At 36.6% G+C, this 17,385-nt stretch overlaps 1 protein-coding gene across 4 annotated transcripts in view; it reads left to right on the top strand.

The window, feature by feature from the left end:
• The window catches only part of LOC131061451 (K(+) efflux antiporter 2, chloroplastic), a 211,011-nt gene extending 194,606 nt beyond the window's left edge, over window positions 1–16,405 (top strand). For all 4 annotated transcript variants that reach the window (XM_057995147.2, XM_057995145.2, XM_057995148.2 and 1 more), the window contains one exon: window positions 15,902–16,405. In XM_057995147.2, the coding sequence (XP_057851130.2) occupies window positions 15,902–16,030 (129 nt within the window). In that variant the 3' untranslated portion in view covers window positions 16,031–16,405. The remainder of the gene's footprint in view (window positions 1–15,901) is intronic.
• The last annotated feature ends 980 nt before the right edge of the window (window positions 16,406–17,385 follow it).

Raw genomic sequence — 17,385 nt, forward strand, 5'->3', positions numbered from 1 at the left:
TAGGGGATATGGTCTACTTGAGGCTACAACCATATAGACAGTCATCACTCAAGAAGAGCGGAGCTGAAAAGTTGAAGCCTAGATTTTATGGTCCCTACAGGGTGATTCGCAGAGTGGGCGAAGTCGCCTATGAGCTTGAGCTTCCAGAGGGCAGTCGGGTGCACAATGTGTTTCATGTGTCTAGGCTTAAGAAAGCCATTGGTCAGAGTGTAGTGCCTTCTGCAGATTTACCCCCTTTGGATGAGGAGGGAAAGCTTGTGTTAGTACCCGAAGCTATTCTGGATATCAGGGAAAGGACACTCAGGAACAGAATCGTTAAGGAATACTTGGTGAAATGGAGAGACCTGCCAGATGAGGATGCTACATGGGAGAATGAGCAGGTATTGCAACATTCAGGACCGAATTTGCTTGAGGACAAGCAATTTCAAGGGGGGCGGACTGTAATGTCCCCTTTTTAGCACAACATGATATGGGGTGTCGTTAGCCTATTCTGACATGGTCCCGAAGGCTAACAAGGACATTGATGGGATCCTGAGGTGTTTTGGCCTAGGTGTTTTCGATTTCAGGCCAATCGGTGCTGCTTTGACAGGGTTTCTAGACACTTACTATTTATAGTAAGTTAGTCTCCAAGCAGTGACTTGAAATTTTTAGTGTTTCCCTGGTTGGCATAACTATCAGTAAAAATATTTGAAGGCGACAATGATTTAAAGGGATTATCAACAATGTTTTAATATTTAACGATAAAGTGTAAAGTTAAATTAAATATTTAACTTTATTGTTATTTTATAAGGTTGGGAATATAAAGTAATGTTTAAAATATTAAAAGTTCCCTTTAATGGTACATTGTGGGAAATAATATTTTATTCTAATTGTATTATCCCACATTTAGGAAATGAAGTGTTTGCATCCAGGGAGAAGATATAAATGGAGGTTGAGAGCTCTCTTTTGGGATATGCTGGGATGAATTAATGTTATGCTGTTGGATTTCGTAGAAATCTGATTATTGGGCTTGGAGGACGGAATCCTTTTTCGCTATCATTCTCTTCGCTGTTGAAAGACACAGTCAGGAGGATTAATGGTGTTTTCATTCAGGAAACACATTGGGCTTCATTTGGTGCTCTCGCATGATGTTTTACAGGAGTTTGAAAGTGCAGATTTGAAAACAGTGTTTTGCTACAGTACCGCGTGAATAGTGATTTGCTACAGTACCGCGTGAATAGTGTTTTTGCTACAGTACCGCGTGAACAGTGATTTGCTACAGTACCGCGTGAACAGTGATTTGCTACAGTACCGCGTGAACAGTGTTTTTGCTACAGTACCGCGTGAACAGTGTTTTGCTACAGTACCGCGTGAACAGTGTTTTGCTACAGTGCTGCATGAATAGTAAAAATGCTACAGTGCCGTGAATAGTGCAGCTACAGTGCATGAACAGTGTTTTCAGCAGGTTCTATACTTGTGGAGTCCAGGTTTGAATTTGTTTATTATCATATGGTCTGTAATATTCTTCAAATCTGATTTGTAAGCTTGGAGTTGGAATTAAATAAATACCATCAGCATTAATCCTCTTGTTTTTGGTATTTGATATGTCTGGTTATTTTTATATTGAATAAACTTTGAAAGTTTTACAATAAATATCAGTTTACCAAATTTATCCTATAGCAAATCAAGAACCAAAAAATCCAGTAGTCAGCTTGCACGCCAACTGTTTGACAAAATTACACTAAGTAAAAAGGACATAAATTTAGTACCGAACAGGGGGTGCCCATTACACTTGTACACCCATTTGCAACCAATGGGCTTCTTGCCATGAGGCAATTCACACAGCTTCCATGTGTTGTTCTTTGTCAAGGCATCAAATTCTTTTTTCATGGCAGCTTCCCATTCTGGTTTACCAGAGGCTTCTTCAAATCCAGTTTGTTCAAATTCCTGTGAGAGTGAGGCAAAATGTGCATACGCAGCAACATTGGTTTCCCTTTTGCAGCTTGTCTCATTTGAGCATCTTTCTGTTCATGTTCTTTCACATCCTTAATGGTCTTATCAAACCACTTTGGACGAGGTCTGGATATCTATTATTGATTGTCAAAAGGTTGGCTTGGAGAAGAACTCATTGTATCCCAAAGGGGATATTGCATACACCAATGTGGTTTATGATCCTCCTTGTCATCTTAAAACTTTGAATGTCGGCTACTTGATGATCATCATCTGTACTTACAAACTCTTTCTTGACAGGAAACTCACAGTTTGGAATCTCTATTGGTTTACCATCATCTGCAAAGTAAGGTGTCTTTTTATGAACAATTATATCTCTAATAACAACTAATCTGTTAGTAATTACATCAATTGACATGCTTTTGATTTTTCACTATAGCCAACAAACATGAATTTTTTACTTTTTGCATCTAGTTTATCTAAATTGTTTTGTTTAACTAGTGCAAAAGCAACACACCCAAAAATATGAGAATAGTCAACAGTAGGCTTGTGACCAGTCCAGACTTCTTCGGGAGTAGAATTCTGTAGAGACCTACTAGGACATTGATTGAGAATGTGTACAACAATCTATACTTCTGCCCCATAACGGTATGGTACATTTTGAGTCTTGACTATGCATCAGCCATTTCAACAATCATTCTATTTCTGTGTTTGACCTCTACATTCTGTTGTGGAGTGTATGGTATGTTATGCTGTTGATGGATACCCTCTTGCTTGCAAAAGTTGGTGAATACCATGAGGTGAACTCTCCACCATTGTCTGTCCTTAAAGTTTTGATATTCCTACTTGTTTTCTTTTCAACCAAAGATTTAACATCTTGAAAAATGTAAAAGATTTAGATTTTTCCTTTATAAAATACGCCCACATTTTCCTTGAACGGTCATCTACAATTAGCAAAAAATATCTAGCTCCAACTATGGATTTAGTTCTAGCAGGACCCCATATATCCATGTGAACAAGATCTAATAGACCTTGTGCTCTCTGAGACTGCCCCTTCGCAAAAGTCAATCAACTCTGCTTTCCTAGCTGAAAACCTTCACATTCATGTTGTTGATTTTGTATTGTAGGAAGACCATGGACCATATCAGTCTTTGTTGAAGATTTATCAGATTTGAATATAGGGTATTAGAAAATTTAATATTAGAATATAATCTCCAATTCTTATTTACTGTATTAGCAATCTCTAAGAATATTGATTTACTTTCAATACGAACCTGCTGTTCACAATGATTGATTTATATCAATATCGATCTCTTTGTATGTGCTGTGTACAACAACGAAGTAATCGATATAATGCTTATCGAATTACCAGTATGTATATCGCTGTAGTGAAAGTGGCTGTAGATGCTTGTATCAACACTTAATGTTTTCTGTATGTCCACAAGTACCGATCGACCACCTCTCTATATATAAAGAGGAGGCATGCTTACGTAGAGGCATGCCTCTACGTGGAGCATGTCCAGGTAGAGACATGTCTCTACATGAGCATGTCTCATAGTTTCGACTGTCACTAAATACGTCGATTCACAATAGCAATATATATTGGTTAATCGATAATTATTATCGATTTTGATTTGCTTTATCATTGATACACTTTATCAATTATGATTTACTTTTAAATATATAATCTGATCGATACTCAATATCGTTTTACACATGATTAAAGTATAATTAATATAATCAATTTAATTATGTGTATGTATTTAATAATATATAAATATACATTATTAAATACATACATATGATTAATTCATAATCATGTTTCATAGATTAACAATTAAAGCAAGTAATCTTAATAAGCACATAAAGCAAATAATCCTATTATGTCTTGTGGAGGATAGATGTCAAATGCTTAAGGCTGATAGGCCAATTAAGTATTTGATTTCATCAGTTAGAATAATCTGACCGAAGCTACAAAACATTAACACTCCCTCTTAGCTAGGGAGGATTAATTCTATCCTAGAACACAATAGATCCATTAATAAATGATATCACCTCACCGTGATATCTGAGGGATATGGCATGTCCATAAATATCAAGTCACATGATATTTGCCATGACTCATATATATCCATAAACTATGATGTGTGCACTGGCATCACGTCACATGATACCTACCACAGGGGTACTAAATCATGGCATGTCCATGGATATTATGTCACATAATATCCACCATGATTATCTCAACTATTATGGTTATCCATTGATATCAAGTCTCATGATATCCACCATAATGTCTACAAAGATGCTAACTATCATGACATGTCCATAGATATCAAGCTCCATGATATATTCCTTGATGGTCCTGTTCCAAAACTTTTTCATTTTCCCAAGTGGCATCGTCTTGAGGCAAATTTTTCCATTTGATGAGATATTCCTTGATGGTCTTGTTCCGCAGTTTCCTGTCCCGTGTCTCCAAAATGACTTCTGGTATCATTTCATGTTTCCCTTCGTTAGTCAAAGGAGGTAAGTCGTCGGACACCGACACGTGCTGCCCCAGAGCTTTCTTGAGACAAGATACATGAAATACATTATGTATTTTGCTGTCTACCAGTAAATCAAGTTCATACACAACTGAGCCGACCTTCCGTAACACTTGATAGGGACCATAAAATCGAGGCTTAAGTTTTTCAGATCCACTGCGTTTGAGAGAAGATTGCCAATAAGGTTGCAACCTAAGAAATACCAAATCTCCTACTTCGAAATGGCGTTCAATTCGCTTTCTATCTGCACAGACTTTCTGTTGATTCTGAGCAACTTGCAGATTCTCCTTAAGAGCTGACAGAATGTCTTGACTTTCTTGAAGCCAATCACAAGTTCTAGGTACATTGCTCTGCTCAAAAGCAAGGTCAAGAAAAGAAAGTACATCATAGCCATATAATGCTTTGAAAGGAGACATACCAATTGACATGTGAAAGGTACTATTATAACAGTATTCACCCAAATATAACCAACAAACCCAAGCTTTTTGATGATCGGCTACATAGTTACGAAGATAACCTTCAATCCACTTGTTCACTATTTCTGTCTGCCCATCGGTTTGCGGATGATAACTGGTGCTATGATTCAACTCAATACCTACCAATTTGAAAAGCTCCCCCCAAAATATACTAAAAAATCTGTTATCTCTATCACTGATTATAGTCTTTGGTAAACCATGTAATCTAAACACCTCTCTGAAGAATAACTCTCAATCTGAACCGCTGTAAATTCTGTAGTGATAGGAAAGAAGTGTGCAAATTTAGTTAATCTATCAACCACGACAAATATACAATCTTTACCTTGAGATTTCGGTAAACCTGTGATGAAATCCATGGATATACTTTCCCATTTCTGAACCGGTATAGGTAACAGCTGTAGTAAACCAGCAGGGTACGTGTGTTTTGCCTTATTTTGTTGACAGGTGGTGCATTCCTTGACGTAGCGTAGGCCTTTCCAAGTGAACCTTTCTCTTACTTGACGATACGTTTTGAAGTATCCGGGATGCCCTGCTAGAGGGATGTCATGCAAAGATTGAAGGATTTTTGCTTTTAACTTCGACCCTGGAGTTAAATAAATCCTGTCCTTGTAATAGATAACATCATTAACAATTTTATATTTATCATCCTGTATATTACCATCTAGCAAATCACATGCAAAAGAATCCTTTGAATACTCGACCGCCAATAAAGATTTCCAATCAGCTGTTACAACAGATAAAGCATTGATTTCAGGCCTTCTAGATAAAGCATCGGCAGCCACATTATTTTTACCTTTTACGTATTCAATCTCAAAATCATAAGCTTGAATTTTACTGATCCACTTCTGTTGCCTGTCATTTAAATCTTTTTGACCCAAAAAATATCTCAGACTATTATGGTCAGTTTTCACCACAAATCTGCTACCAACCAAATACTGTCTAAATTTTGTCAATGCATGCATGATAGCCAACATTTCTTAATCATAAATGGAATATAATTTCGCAAGTTTATTGAGTTTCCTGCTTTCATATACTATAGGATGTTTGTTTTGCATTAAAACTGCCCCTATTCCATCACCGGAGGCATCACATTCCAACACAAAAGGCTGATTAAAATCTGGAAGAGCAAGTACTGGACAAGAACTCATTACCTCTTTAAGTTTCTCAAATACCTGTTGAGCTTCCTGAGTCCATCTGAAAGCCCCTTTTTTGGTAAGATCTGTCAATGGTGCCCCAAGCTGTGAAAAACCTTTGACAAATCTCCTATAATAACTCCATAAACCAAAGAATCCCCTTAACTCTGTAAGGGTCCGTGGTGGTGGCCACTCCAAAATGGCTCTTATCTTTTCTTGATGAACCTGTACCCCTGTTGCACTGATCATATGCCCTAAATACAGAATTTCAGACATTCCGAATTCACATTTAGATGCCTTTGCATACAATGATTGTGATTCCATAATTTCAAGAACTATGTCAATATGTTTCAAATGCTCTTCCCAAGTTTTGCTATAAATCAATATATCATCAAAGAATACTAGCAAAAATTTCCTTAACTGTTTTTTAAAAATATGATTCATACAGGACTGAAATGTTGCCGGAGCATTTGTTAGACCAAACGGCATAACCAAGAATTCATAATGACCATAATGACAACGGAAAGCAATTTTATGAATGTCTTGTTCTCTTAATTTAATCTGGTGATACCCTGATCTCAAATCAATTTTAGAAAAATAAACGGCTCCATGCAATTCATCTAACAATTCATTGATTCGAGGAATTGGATACCTGTTTTTGATTGTTTTCTTGTTAAGAGCTCTGTAATCAATACACATTCGAAGAGTTCCATCCTTCTTTTTTACCAATACTACAGATGAGGCAAAAGGACTAGAACTAGGTCTGATATGTCCCATGTCCAATAACTCCTTAATGGCCTTTTCTATTTCATCCTTGAATGCTTTAGGGTGTCTATAAGGGGTGGTAATTACTGGTTTAGCACCTTCTTCTAGTTCAATAGTATGTTCAAAACCTCTATCAGGTGGGACTCTTGGGGGAATATCATTAAAAACCAAATGATGTGAATCTAATATTGTTAACAAATCAGCTTGATAAGATTTAGATTCAAATCCTGATACCTTGTTGGAAATTAAACACTGTGCTGACCAAGCCACATCTCCATGTCTGAAAATAGCTTCCATTCTTTTCGCACTAACGATCCTGGGACCACTGTTGGACATACCTCAAAGAATGACCTTCTTATCATCAATTTTAAAAGAGAATTCCATTCTTTTAAAGCTCTGTGTATAGTCATCTAATGTTTCCATCCACTGTATGCCCAAGACAACATTAGTGTCGGCCAAATCAATCACATAGAAATCATCAGTAACCGTGTAATTGCCAAGAGTAATATTCAATTTAGGTACTTTATGAGTGCTAGACAAATTAGTTCCACCTGCTACTCTAACATCAAATCCGTCATGTTTTTCAATCTTCAAACCACGTTTTTCCACAAGTGCTGCATCTATAAAATTATGTGTAGAACCACTATCAAGCATAACAATTACCCGCTGTCCATTCACAACTCCTCTAACTCTGAAAATATTATTTGGTTGGGGTTCCTGACATGGATGCTATTAACCCTTCTCTTTGTTTGGTACCTGTTTCTGATTTAGTGTTCGATGGTGCTCGTTCTATGTTAGGATTAACACTCTCTTCATCCTCACTGTCAGACATAACCTCAATATAATGAATTTTCCCCTTCCCTAAACATCTTTGTCCAGGCTGCCATGCTTCCCTACAACTGAAACATAATTTTTTCCTTCTGAGCTCTTCTCTTTCCTCTTTATCTAATCTGGTTTTAGGGAAATCATCTTTGTTGAAGGGTTGTTTGTCTTTTTCCAGTTTAAGAGGTGGTCCTTTGTTAAAAGTTTTTCCTTTAGAAGGTGGTTCCAATTCTTTGGCCCTTTTGACAGTTGTTTGTAAAGTAGGGGGGTTTAAGTATTTAACCCACCCTTTGAGGGAATCGGACAATCCATCTATAAATATCACAATCTTATGCCTTTCAGAGATTTCAGTGACTAAGACTGCCAATTTTTCAAATTCAGAAATATACTGTTCAACGGTTCCAGTTTGCATAAGTTGAGTTAGATCCTTAAAGTGTAATTCAGGATCCTTAGAATCAAACCTATCAATAAGTTTTTCAGTGAACTCAACATAAGTGCCTATCAAATTATGACCTAAGGTTATTTGTCCGTGATGCCACCATTCATGTGCTACACCGTCAAGATGTAATGCAGCATATTTAATTGCCTCTTCTTCTAACATAGGGTTCAATTGAAAGTATGTATCTAACTTTTGTACCCAAGCCCGAGCAGTTGTCTTACCTGAACCATCAAAATAAGGAATGGACATTTTTCCAATTTTTCTTTGTAATTCACTATTATTTCCCCGCTGTCCTCTTGGCCTATGTTTCATTTTGACATCTAAATATTCTCTAAATGTCATTGGTGATCGGAATTCTTCACCGGAATCTAACCAATCCTGATGTATTTCTGCCTGTATTTCTCTTATTGTTGGTTCATTTTCTGGTGGCTGGTTTCTAGCAGTAAATGTGGGCATAAATGGTCTAGCTGTTCCTGTTCTTTTTGGCTGATTATTAACTGACTGTTCATCTCTACACCCATTATTTCCCCCATTATTTTGGTGCCTTACATTATTCTGGTGCTGATTTATATTACTGGCCATAAACTAGGTCATCAAATTGGTCATTCTGTTAACATTATCTTGCATATCTTGCTGACTTCTGATTAATGCAGCCAACAGATCCCTATTGCTATCTGGGTCTCCCATGTTGTTTTCAAAGATAATTTCTTCGTCAGTTTCTGTGTGGCTATTCTCAATTTCAAATGGACTAGACGTACTACTTTGTGCTAAAGGAGAGTTTGTAAATCTGTTTTGACGAGCCCTAGTACTTCGGAAATTATAATTTCCTTGGTGCATACTCAGTTGTGCATTAAATTGTTTTGAAAGTTTGCATTAAGTTTCCCGGAAAATACCCCACAGGTTGGCAGGATTTAGAGCTCTGATACCACTGTAAAATCCCTTAATTATTTATTAGGCATTTGTCCAGTTTATATAGCAAAATTTTCCTGATATGACTAGTGAGATGTGATGAAACAAGGATTCACATACAGATAGTGTTATTTCTCATTCATAGAAATGCAATTCCCTTCCTATTTATTGTTATTCCAGTAATTGATAGAACTTGACAAAGTATATGTAATGCACTTATAAAATAAATACTTTTTACAGAATGCACCTGCTATCTGCTCTACTTTTGTTGACTCTATGCATATGTCGTTGATCTTCAAAGAAGGATTCGCTGACATAAGAGGAGACCAACCTTCTTAGCCGTGTGTTGCCAGCAACAGCCCCTACCGCAATTTCAACACTCCTGATATGCAACTCGAAATAATCCCTCCGTTACACTGAAACACATTTTGCTTCTGTTCATCTTGGGTTACGTTGCCAACACGATTTACAGAGGTAGTCGTATGCACGCCCGATATTGGGTCTTGGCCTGGTATCAACGGGAGAAGTTCATGTTTGACTTTTCACTCGATATCGGGCTCCTGGAAGGATGGTGAGAGGATTATTTGTTGAAGGCTTCCCGCTATATACCAGTTTATCTGTGCTCGGAATTACAAAGGAACCGATGACATGAAGAGTTCATGTGTTCTTGTTGCCTCGTGTTACAACTCCTTTCGCGTTTTCAACCCTTATGCATTCCGCAATGTGGCGTCTGAAACCGTAGTTAAACCTTCTGCTCCAGTTATCATTGGGACTTCGTTCTGAGACAACTTGTGATTTCTTCTTCTGCAGTGTATGACCAATAGGCCAGTCTAAGAGACTGACGAAAGGCTCAGACAATTCTGGAATGTTTATTAACACCCGCAGACTTCTGTGAATTCTTCCACGATTTGCTTTATCAAAAACTCCATCCCTCCTCCTATCGTGAGCCCATTCTTATTTGGCCAGAGTTGGTTGCATTCCCGTAATCTTACGGTTCAACTATAACTTATTAGTTAAATATAATTGCAACGAATTGTATATAAATATTAATTATTTATATAAGTGAATGGAACTTTGTATAAGATAATTAATATTCCATTTATTCATAATTACTTATTTAATTTTAGGGGACATGACACCTCATAAGGATTTCTTCTGACTCTTTACATTTAAAAAAATATATCCATGTCTTCCTAGAGAAATCATCTACAAAGATAGCATAATACAAAAATCCTTCTATAGAGGTTACAGACATGGGTCCACATAAATCAGAATGAATAATTTCTAGTACATTTTTAGATTTTCTCTCACTAGTGTGAAAAGTGCCTTTCATGAGTTTCCCTAAGGCACATCCTTTGCATGTTCCTTCATGATTTTGCTTAATCTTAGGTAGACCTATTACCATTTTTTCAATTGAAGGGAGAGCTCGAAAATGGAGATGTCCTAATATTTTGTGTCAAATTTCACATGTACTCGTTGACTCATGTATTAGGGATTGAGAAGGAGAAGTGCAAAGTTTGTAGAGGCACCCATGTCTCACTCCAATAGTGTGAGCCTTCTTGATGGTTGAGCTCTTGGGCCATGCCAAGACCTTACCTTCCATAAAGGTGATCCTATATCCTTTATCTTCAATAGCTGAAATGGAGACTAGGTTCCTCTTTATCCCTGGAACATATAACGCACCTGTGAGTTGGAGAGAAATGCCTGATTTAAGGTTTATAGTGCAGGTCCCAATTCCTTTCATGGGATAGTTGGAGTCATCCCCAATAGTTACTTCCTCATTAGATTTTTCTATTAGACTATCAAGATGTTCTTTGAATCCTGTAATGTGACGTGATGCTCCACTATCAATCACCCAGGTATTAGGATTGGTTGATACTTGGCTTGATAGGGCTGAGTAGAACACAAGTTTCTCCGAATCATTTTCTAACCTTGTCTTACCAACTTCTGCAATAGTGGCTTGATACCATGTTGAAGATTTATCAGATTTGAATACAGGGTATTAGAAAATTTAATATTAGAATATAATCTCCAGTTCTTATTTACTGTATTAGCAATCTCTACGAATATTGATTTACTTTCAATATGAACTGCTGTTCACAATGATCGATTTATATCAATATCGATCTCTTTGTATGTGCTGTTTAGAACAACGAAGTAATTGATATAATGCTTATCGAATTACCAGTATGTATATTGCTGTAGTGAAAGTGGCTGTAGATGCTTGTATCAACACTTAATGTTTTCTGTATGTCCACAAGTACCGATCGACCACCTCTATATATATAAAGAGGAGGCATGCTTACGTAGAGGCATGCCTCTACATGGAGCATGTCCACGTAGAGACATGTCTCTACATGAGCATGTCTCATAATTTCGGCTGTCACTAAATACGCCGATTCACAATAGCGATATATATTGGTTAATCGATAATTGTTATCGATTTTGATTTGCTTTATAATTGATACACTTTATCAATTATGATTTACTTTTAAATATATAATCTGATCGATACTCAATATCGATTTACACATGATTAAAGTATAATTAATATAATCAATTTAATTATGTGTATGTATTTAATAATATATAAATATACATTATTAAATACATACATATGGTTAATTCATAATCATGTTTCATAGATTAACAATTAAAGCAAGTAATCTTAATAAGCACATAAAGCAAATAATCCGATTATGTCATGTGGAGGATAGATGTCAAATGCTTTAGGCCGATAGGCCAATTAAGTATTTGATTTCATCAGTTAGAATAATCTGACCGAAGCTACAAAACATTAACAGTCTTGGTTAACTTAGCTAGATAGTGATAATTTAGATGACACATCTCTTGTGCCCAACTACATCGCTATCATCTTCTGCTACTAAGGCATGTGAGTTTGTATCTGTGTCCAGAAGATTGTACAAACCGTTGTCACCAACTCCAAGGGTTATCAACTTCTTCTTGTTGATGTGAGTGACTTCACACCTGTTATTCTTAAACTTACTGAGAGATGTGGATTCTTAGTAATTTCACTGATATATAACAAGTTCTTATCTATATCTGGTACATATCTCACATTTTTGAAAGTGTAAGTAGCATTATTATCTAATGTTATACATACAGCACCATGTCCTTAAACAAAGTATGTGGCTCTATCACCTAGAGAAATGGTTTCTTTTTTATTTGAACAAATTGTAAAAGAAGCATTACCAATATTTTCGACATGTGTAGTGTATTCATGCTCCTCAGTCAAAGTACCACTCCATGGACTTATGCAAGCCTTCTTTTGATGAGATGAATGCAAACTCCTCATTGTGTTTATCAGGCTCTGCTGTAGCAGCATTAGCTTGTTTTCTTGGTCGAATATTTTGGGGGTTATGCAAACAAATATTGCCATGATGTCCATGTTCATTACAAATGTAACAAACCACACTTGGTTTTGATGATTTTTATGTTGCATTCGAGGGTTTACCAGTCTCGGTCTTTTTATGAAAAGACTTAGTACCATCTAGCTTCCTCCAGTAGTCCTGCTACTTTCTCTTGAATTTTGTCACAAAAGCTTTTTCTGTGCTTCCTGAACCAGATACTTCTTTCTGCATCTGTCTTCTCTCCTGTAGAAGAAATGCAGACAATTTGTCAAAGTCAAGTGTTTGTTTTTCAACAATCAGATACAAAGATTCCACAAATCCTTGATAGAAGTGTGGTAAACCACACAATACTATGCTGACCATGTCTTCATCATCTATTGCTTTTTCATAGTGGCTAACTGGTCACACAAATCCTTGATTCACAGGAGGTAGTTTGCAATTGAGCCTCTTTCCTGCAATTGAGATGAATACAACTAACTCTTCAAGAATATGGATCTGCTTGCCTCCATGGTCTGGTACTTGTCACGTAACTTTGACCACAAGTCTGCAGCAGATTCTTCATTGTGAACTTCAGGAATCAATTCATCTTCAACAGACAACTTCAGTATCGACAAGGCTTCGTTATGACTCTTGTCATAATCATCGGCATCGGTATTTGGTCTCTTCTCCTTTTTTAGCAAAATTTTTGCTAGATAGCTATACCCACAAATTGTGAGGATTTTATGAATCCAAACACTCTAGTTGGTGAGAGTCAATTTTTGTGACTCAGGTTGTAGCAGAGTTTGAATGTTTGCTGCCATTATGAGTTTCACAATTCCAACATTTGCAATTAATGGAGTTTTCCTATAGATCTAACTATGATAGGGAAGGAAAACATCAAACCTATGAATCTTGCACCAATTGACTGCTTTCCATCTTTTTTGACTAAGCTTCCTAATAATAATTCTGATTTGGACACTTATGGATGTATGATTTTATACAACAATGTAGTATTTTACTACAATGACTTACTCAAAGAGAAGCTTGAAGAAGTTCGAAAAGTCTTACCAGATCCATCTGTTCTATATGTTGACTCATATGCCATTATGCCTCATGCCCCATAAAACTCTATGCTCTCAGCTTGTTCCAATTGAGCCTCTACTTCCAAATGCCTATAATGACAAGAATTAAAATGCGTTCAGCCAAAGAAGATTGCCGCGCTAAGCTTAGATGTGTTCAGCTTCGGCTCTTCTCAAAACTGCTTTAGTAATCTACCTTTCCATTGAACATTTTCACCCACAGAGTGGTGGAATAATGGAGGATCCCTGTCATGGTCAATGTGACATCCCTTGCTTATTTACAGTTCACAGAACTCTGTCAAATCACTGGAGGAGGTTACCATATATGAAATCAAAAAGAATTTGTGGCAGAGATTTATTGTATGTAGGCGAATACTATCTGAGACAGAGAGCTGCGATTAGCACAGTTTACTCGACAGCCTCTTGCAACAAGAAACTACTTTTAATGCCGCTTTCCATATGCAATTACGGCCTTCAAAAAAAATAAAAAAATAGCAGTCTTTAGTGAGGTAGATTGGACCTCCAAACATGCAGATCTACACCACAGACACAATAATGCTCAACATGGTCTTATCTCTTGAGAGAGTCTCCAATTGTAAGCCAAAGACTGCACAGCGCGAAGATTCTCAAAGGAGAATTGGAGTAGTGTCTGGCTCTGAAAAGAAACCTTGCAGCTTCTTGAAATTACAAACATTTGGCATGGAAAGAAACCTCATTTCCCCTGGCCTAGCATATTGGAGTGAAGCCTCAAATTGGAGGATCCGCATGCCATTCTGAGCATGTGTTTTACTTTGCTTACAAGGCCTTCGTTGCCAATCCCAACGCCTAGAGCGCACTTCAGGAGGTCCAAGAGGCCACGGCAAGAGCTACTCTAGAATGACCATGTGTTTGGCCTTGAGGATGTATTGACGAGCCTTCTTTTTCATGCAACCTCCAACAGGAACGTCGAAGCTTCTATTCCTTCACCAGTCACATTGCCTCAGGAATACCAACCTCATAACTCGTTCTAACAATCTAGGAGAGAGGCTCTGATAATAGCAATCTTAACTACAAAAGGAAAAATCATCCCATGATATTCTCTTGCTCTGATACCATATTAAGTTTGAGAGCACACAAAAAATATATATTCTCATTCAATCAAATGACTTAATATTTATAGGATTTTCAATTCCTAATATAGAGGAAACAAATATATACATGTACAATTAATATATTATGATAGTCCACATAATACTAACAAACCTATATTAAACTACATGAACTTCAACAAATATACCAATAATTACCATCTCGTAATTGAAGATCCTCTGTGGCCCTAAGACGGTCAAAGAACTCAACACCAAGAGCTCTCAAATGGAAGAGTCAAACCATGATCTTGAAACCAAGAAGACACAATCGCACATCCTTCGTCAATAGAACCAAAGATTTCAAACTCTCACTGCAATCTAAAGGCAGAATCCAAGAGCTCCACGACACCAACAACCATTGCAAAATATCTCCCATCTTCTAATCAAAGATTACCCACCTCACCTTGTACCTTATATATCTGCTATCAAATGATAGTCCTCGCACAATCTGTGATTCAAAGAGAGTCCAGTTAATTGGAAACATAATTCATTTATTGAACTTAACAGATAAATCATAAAACAACTAATTATCACGTTCATTAATAAACATTAACGGTTCATAAATACACTCACATACACAATCTAGTAGCATATTACAATTACAAGTTCCACCTTTTGTCCAAATTACAATGTGGCTAGGGGTTTCACCAAAAAGAAAGGGGTTCATAAGGTATGTGACATAAATCAATTATCCTTTTGGTTGTACCGATTGTAGTGAATGACAATGAAGAAAATGTTATTTTCTCACAAAATGTGCGGTGGCAAAATTTTCCCCTTATGACAAGCATAGAAAATGACTCTACCCTTTTAGATGGCTTCTCATGATTTGAATTTTGATCCAATCAACCATATGTACATGTAATATTAGAGTATTCATAATTTTTTTAAAGAGATTGGTGTTCCAACCTTTTAACAGTGGGTGTTACAGTGATGAGGATATTGATGATAGTGTCAGGACACTGGATCAATATGCTTAAGTTGATATCGTATGGCTGTTATGTGAACTATAGTTTGTAGTTAAATACTGATGGACTTATCTGCATCTGCTATGCACATACATAAACCTCTGAACACCGAATGGGGGCTATTCTGCTCAATATTGAAGACATCATTTTATCACAAATTCAGCACCTTTCACTTTGCTGATCATCTAGGATGTCATGCATTTGGATTGCTTATATCAATAAAACTGCAACTGGAACACAATTGTTTGTTGGTTTGTACTTTGTACTTGGTTGTTGAGATAATCCTTTTTCACTGTAACTGGTGCATAATGCAAGTTTGCAAATTTTCCTGATTTTTGTTTATTTTTTCCCTGAATTTTTGCAGCTTTCTGAATTGAGTGGTAGTTCACTCGGGTATGGATATTTGAGAGTTACGGGCAAATCAAGGCAGCAACCAACAGATCCTGATGATGATCATGACTTGAAACAAGAAGGAATGCTGGCTATTCAATGATTCGCATGATCAGCTAAATGATTTAATTGAAGGCTCTTCAGAAATCTGTCTATCAAAGCTTCAACAGATTGGCCTCGAGTAACAGTACAAACATATGCCCTTGAGTAATTCCAAATAACTACTTCTGTAACTTTACTGTACAGATTAAAAGTAAAGCTATGATATCTAGGTTGAAGGAAGTGATCTTCATCTTTAAGACAAATTGTAAGTTTTGAAAGGCAGAAGCTGCAATGAAAGTTCTCATCTTTCAATGGTATAAAATTGATTGGGATAGTCCTATAATTACGTGTAGGATTACAGGGCATCAGCAAATTGAATGTAAAAAATAATTTTGGCTCTTTACAAGTAAATGAATGTTTGGTTTTGAGTTGTCAACAGTGTACCATATATATTTGTTTAACTTTAATATTGTGGCTCACTTTATTCAATAAATGAAATTCGTGGAAGCAGGCTGATGGAGAAAATCGTCATATAATAGCGTCCATGAGATCTGTGCATGAGGGGTTTCATTGAGAATATGTTCCCTATGGTTGTATAGATTAATGAAGTGTTCCCAACTTTTGAATTCAATATGACCTACATTAAACGAAGCTAGGTATAGTTTTTCTGCTTCTGCTACTTTAGAAGAGCATCAAAGTCATCTTTTAATTAATCTGTCTAGATTATAGAGAGCCAGTGTAACATTTATCAGGTAGTAAACAGGGCATGCATTTCATCACAACCTGCTTTTTCCATGTCACAGCAAGACACAATTGAAGATACGCATTCATAGTGAAGTTTAAAGGTCATATAGAGTTGAAAAGTTGTTAGTATTACCAGAGGACTGTGGTTGAGCAATTAATTAGGGGCTTATGAGTTATGTTGATGTTCCCACATATTAGGGTGAAGGAATGAATTGGCTCACCAAAATTTCTAAACCATTGAAATATAAATTGTGTGGATAATCTCTAAAACAAATGCATTTTTTTTTAACCAGCTTATTAGAGCCATCTTTTATAAGCAACAATAGAATGTATTATGTACAAAATATTAATACGATGGCTTTTTCACGATTGTATAGGATGTGTTTTCCACATTAGAGTAAGGGCCATTTAAAAATATTCTTGAATTTTTAATTTCTTATTTAGCGAGGGTTTGATGATGGGCCTACATCCCTTACAATTAATCTGCAAGGATATCACTCTAACCATCACTCCACTTATAATTCAACTTCCAAGGATAACACTCAAACTTTTTGCAAGGACATCCCTTACAATTCAACTTGCAAGGATAGCACTCAAATTTTTGCAAGGACATTGGCCCCAAAACTTCACTTTTGGGATACTATTCTCCATCTATAGCTTCACTTGTAGGGA

Source organism: Cryptomeria japonica, chromosome 8, assembly GCF_030272615.1.
Source record: "Cryptomeria japonica chromosome 8, Sugi_1.0, whole genome shotgun sequence".
In the NCBI taxonomy this organism is placed as follows: Eukaryota; Viridiplantae; Streptophyta; class Pinopsida; order Cupressales; family Cupressaceae; genus Cryptomeria; species Cryptomeria japonica.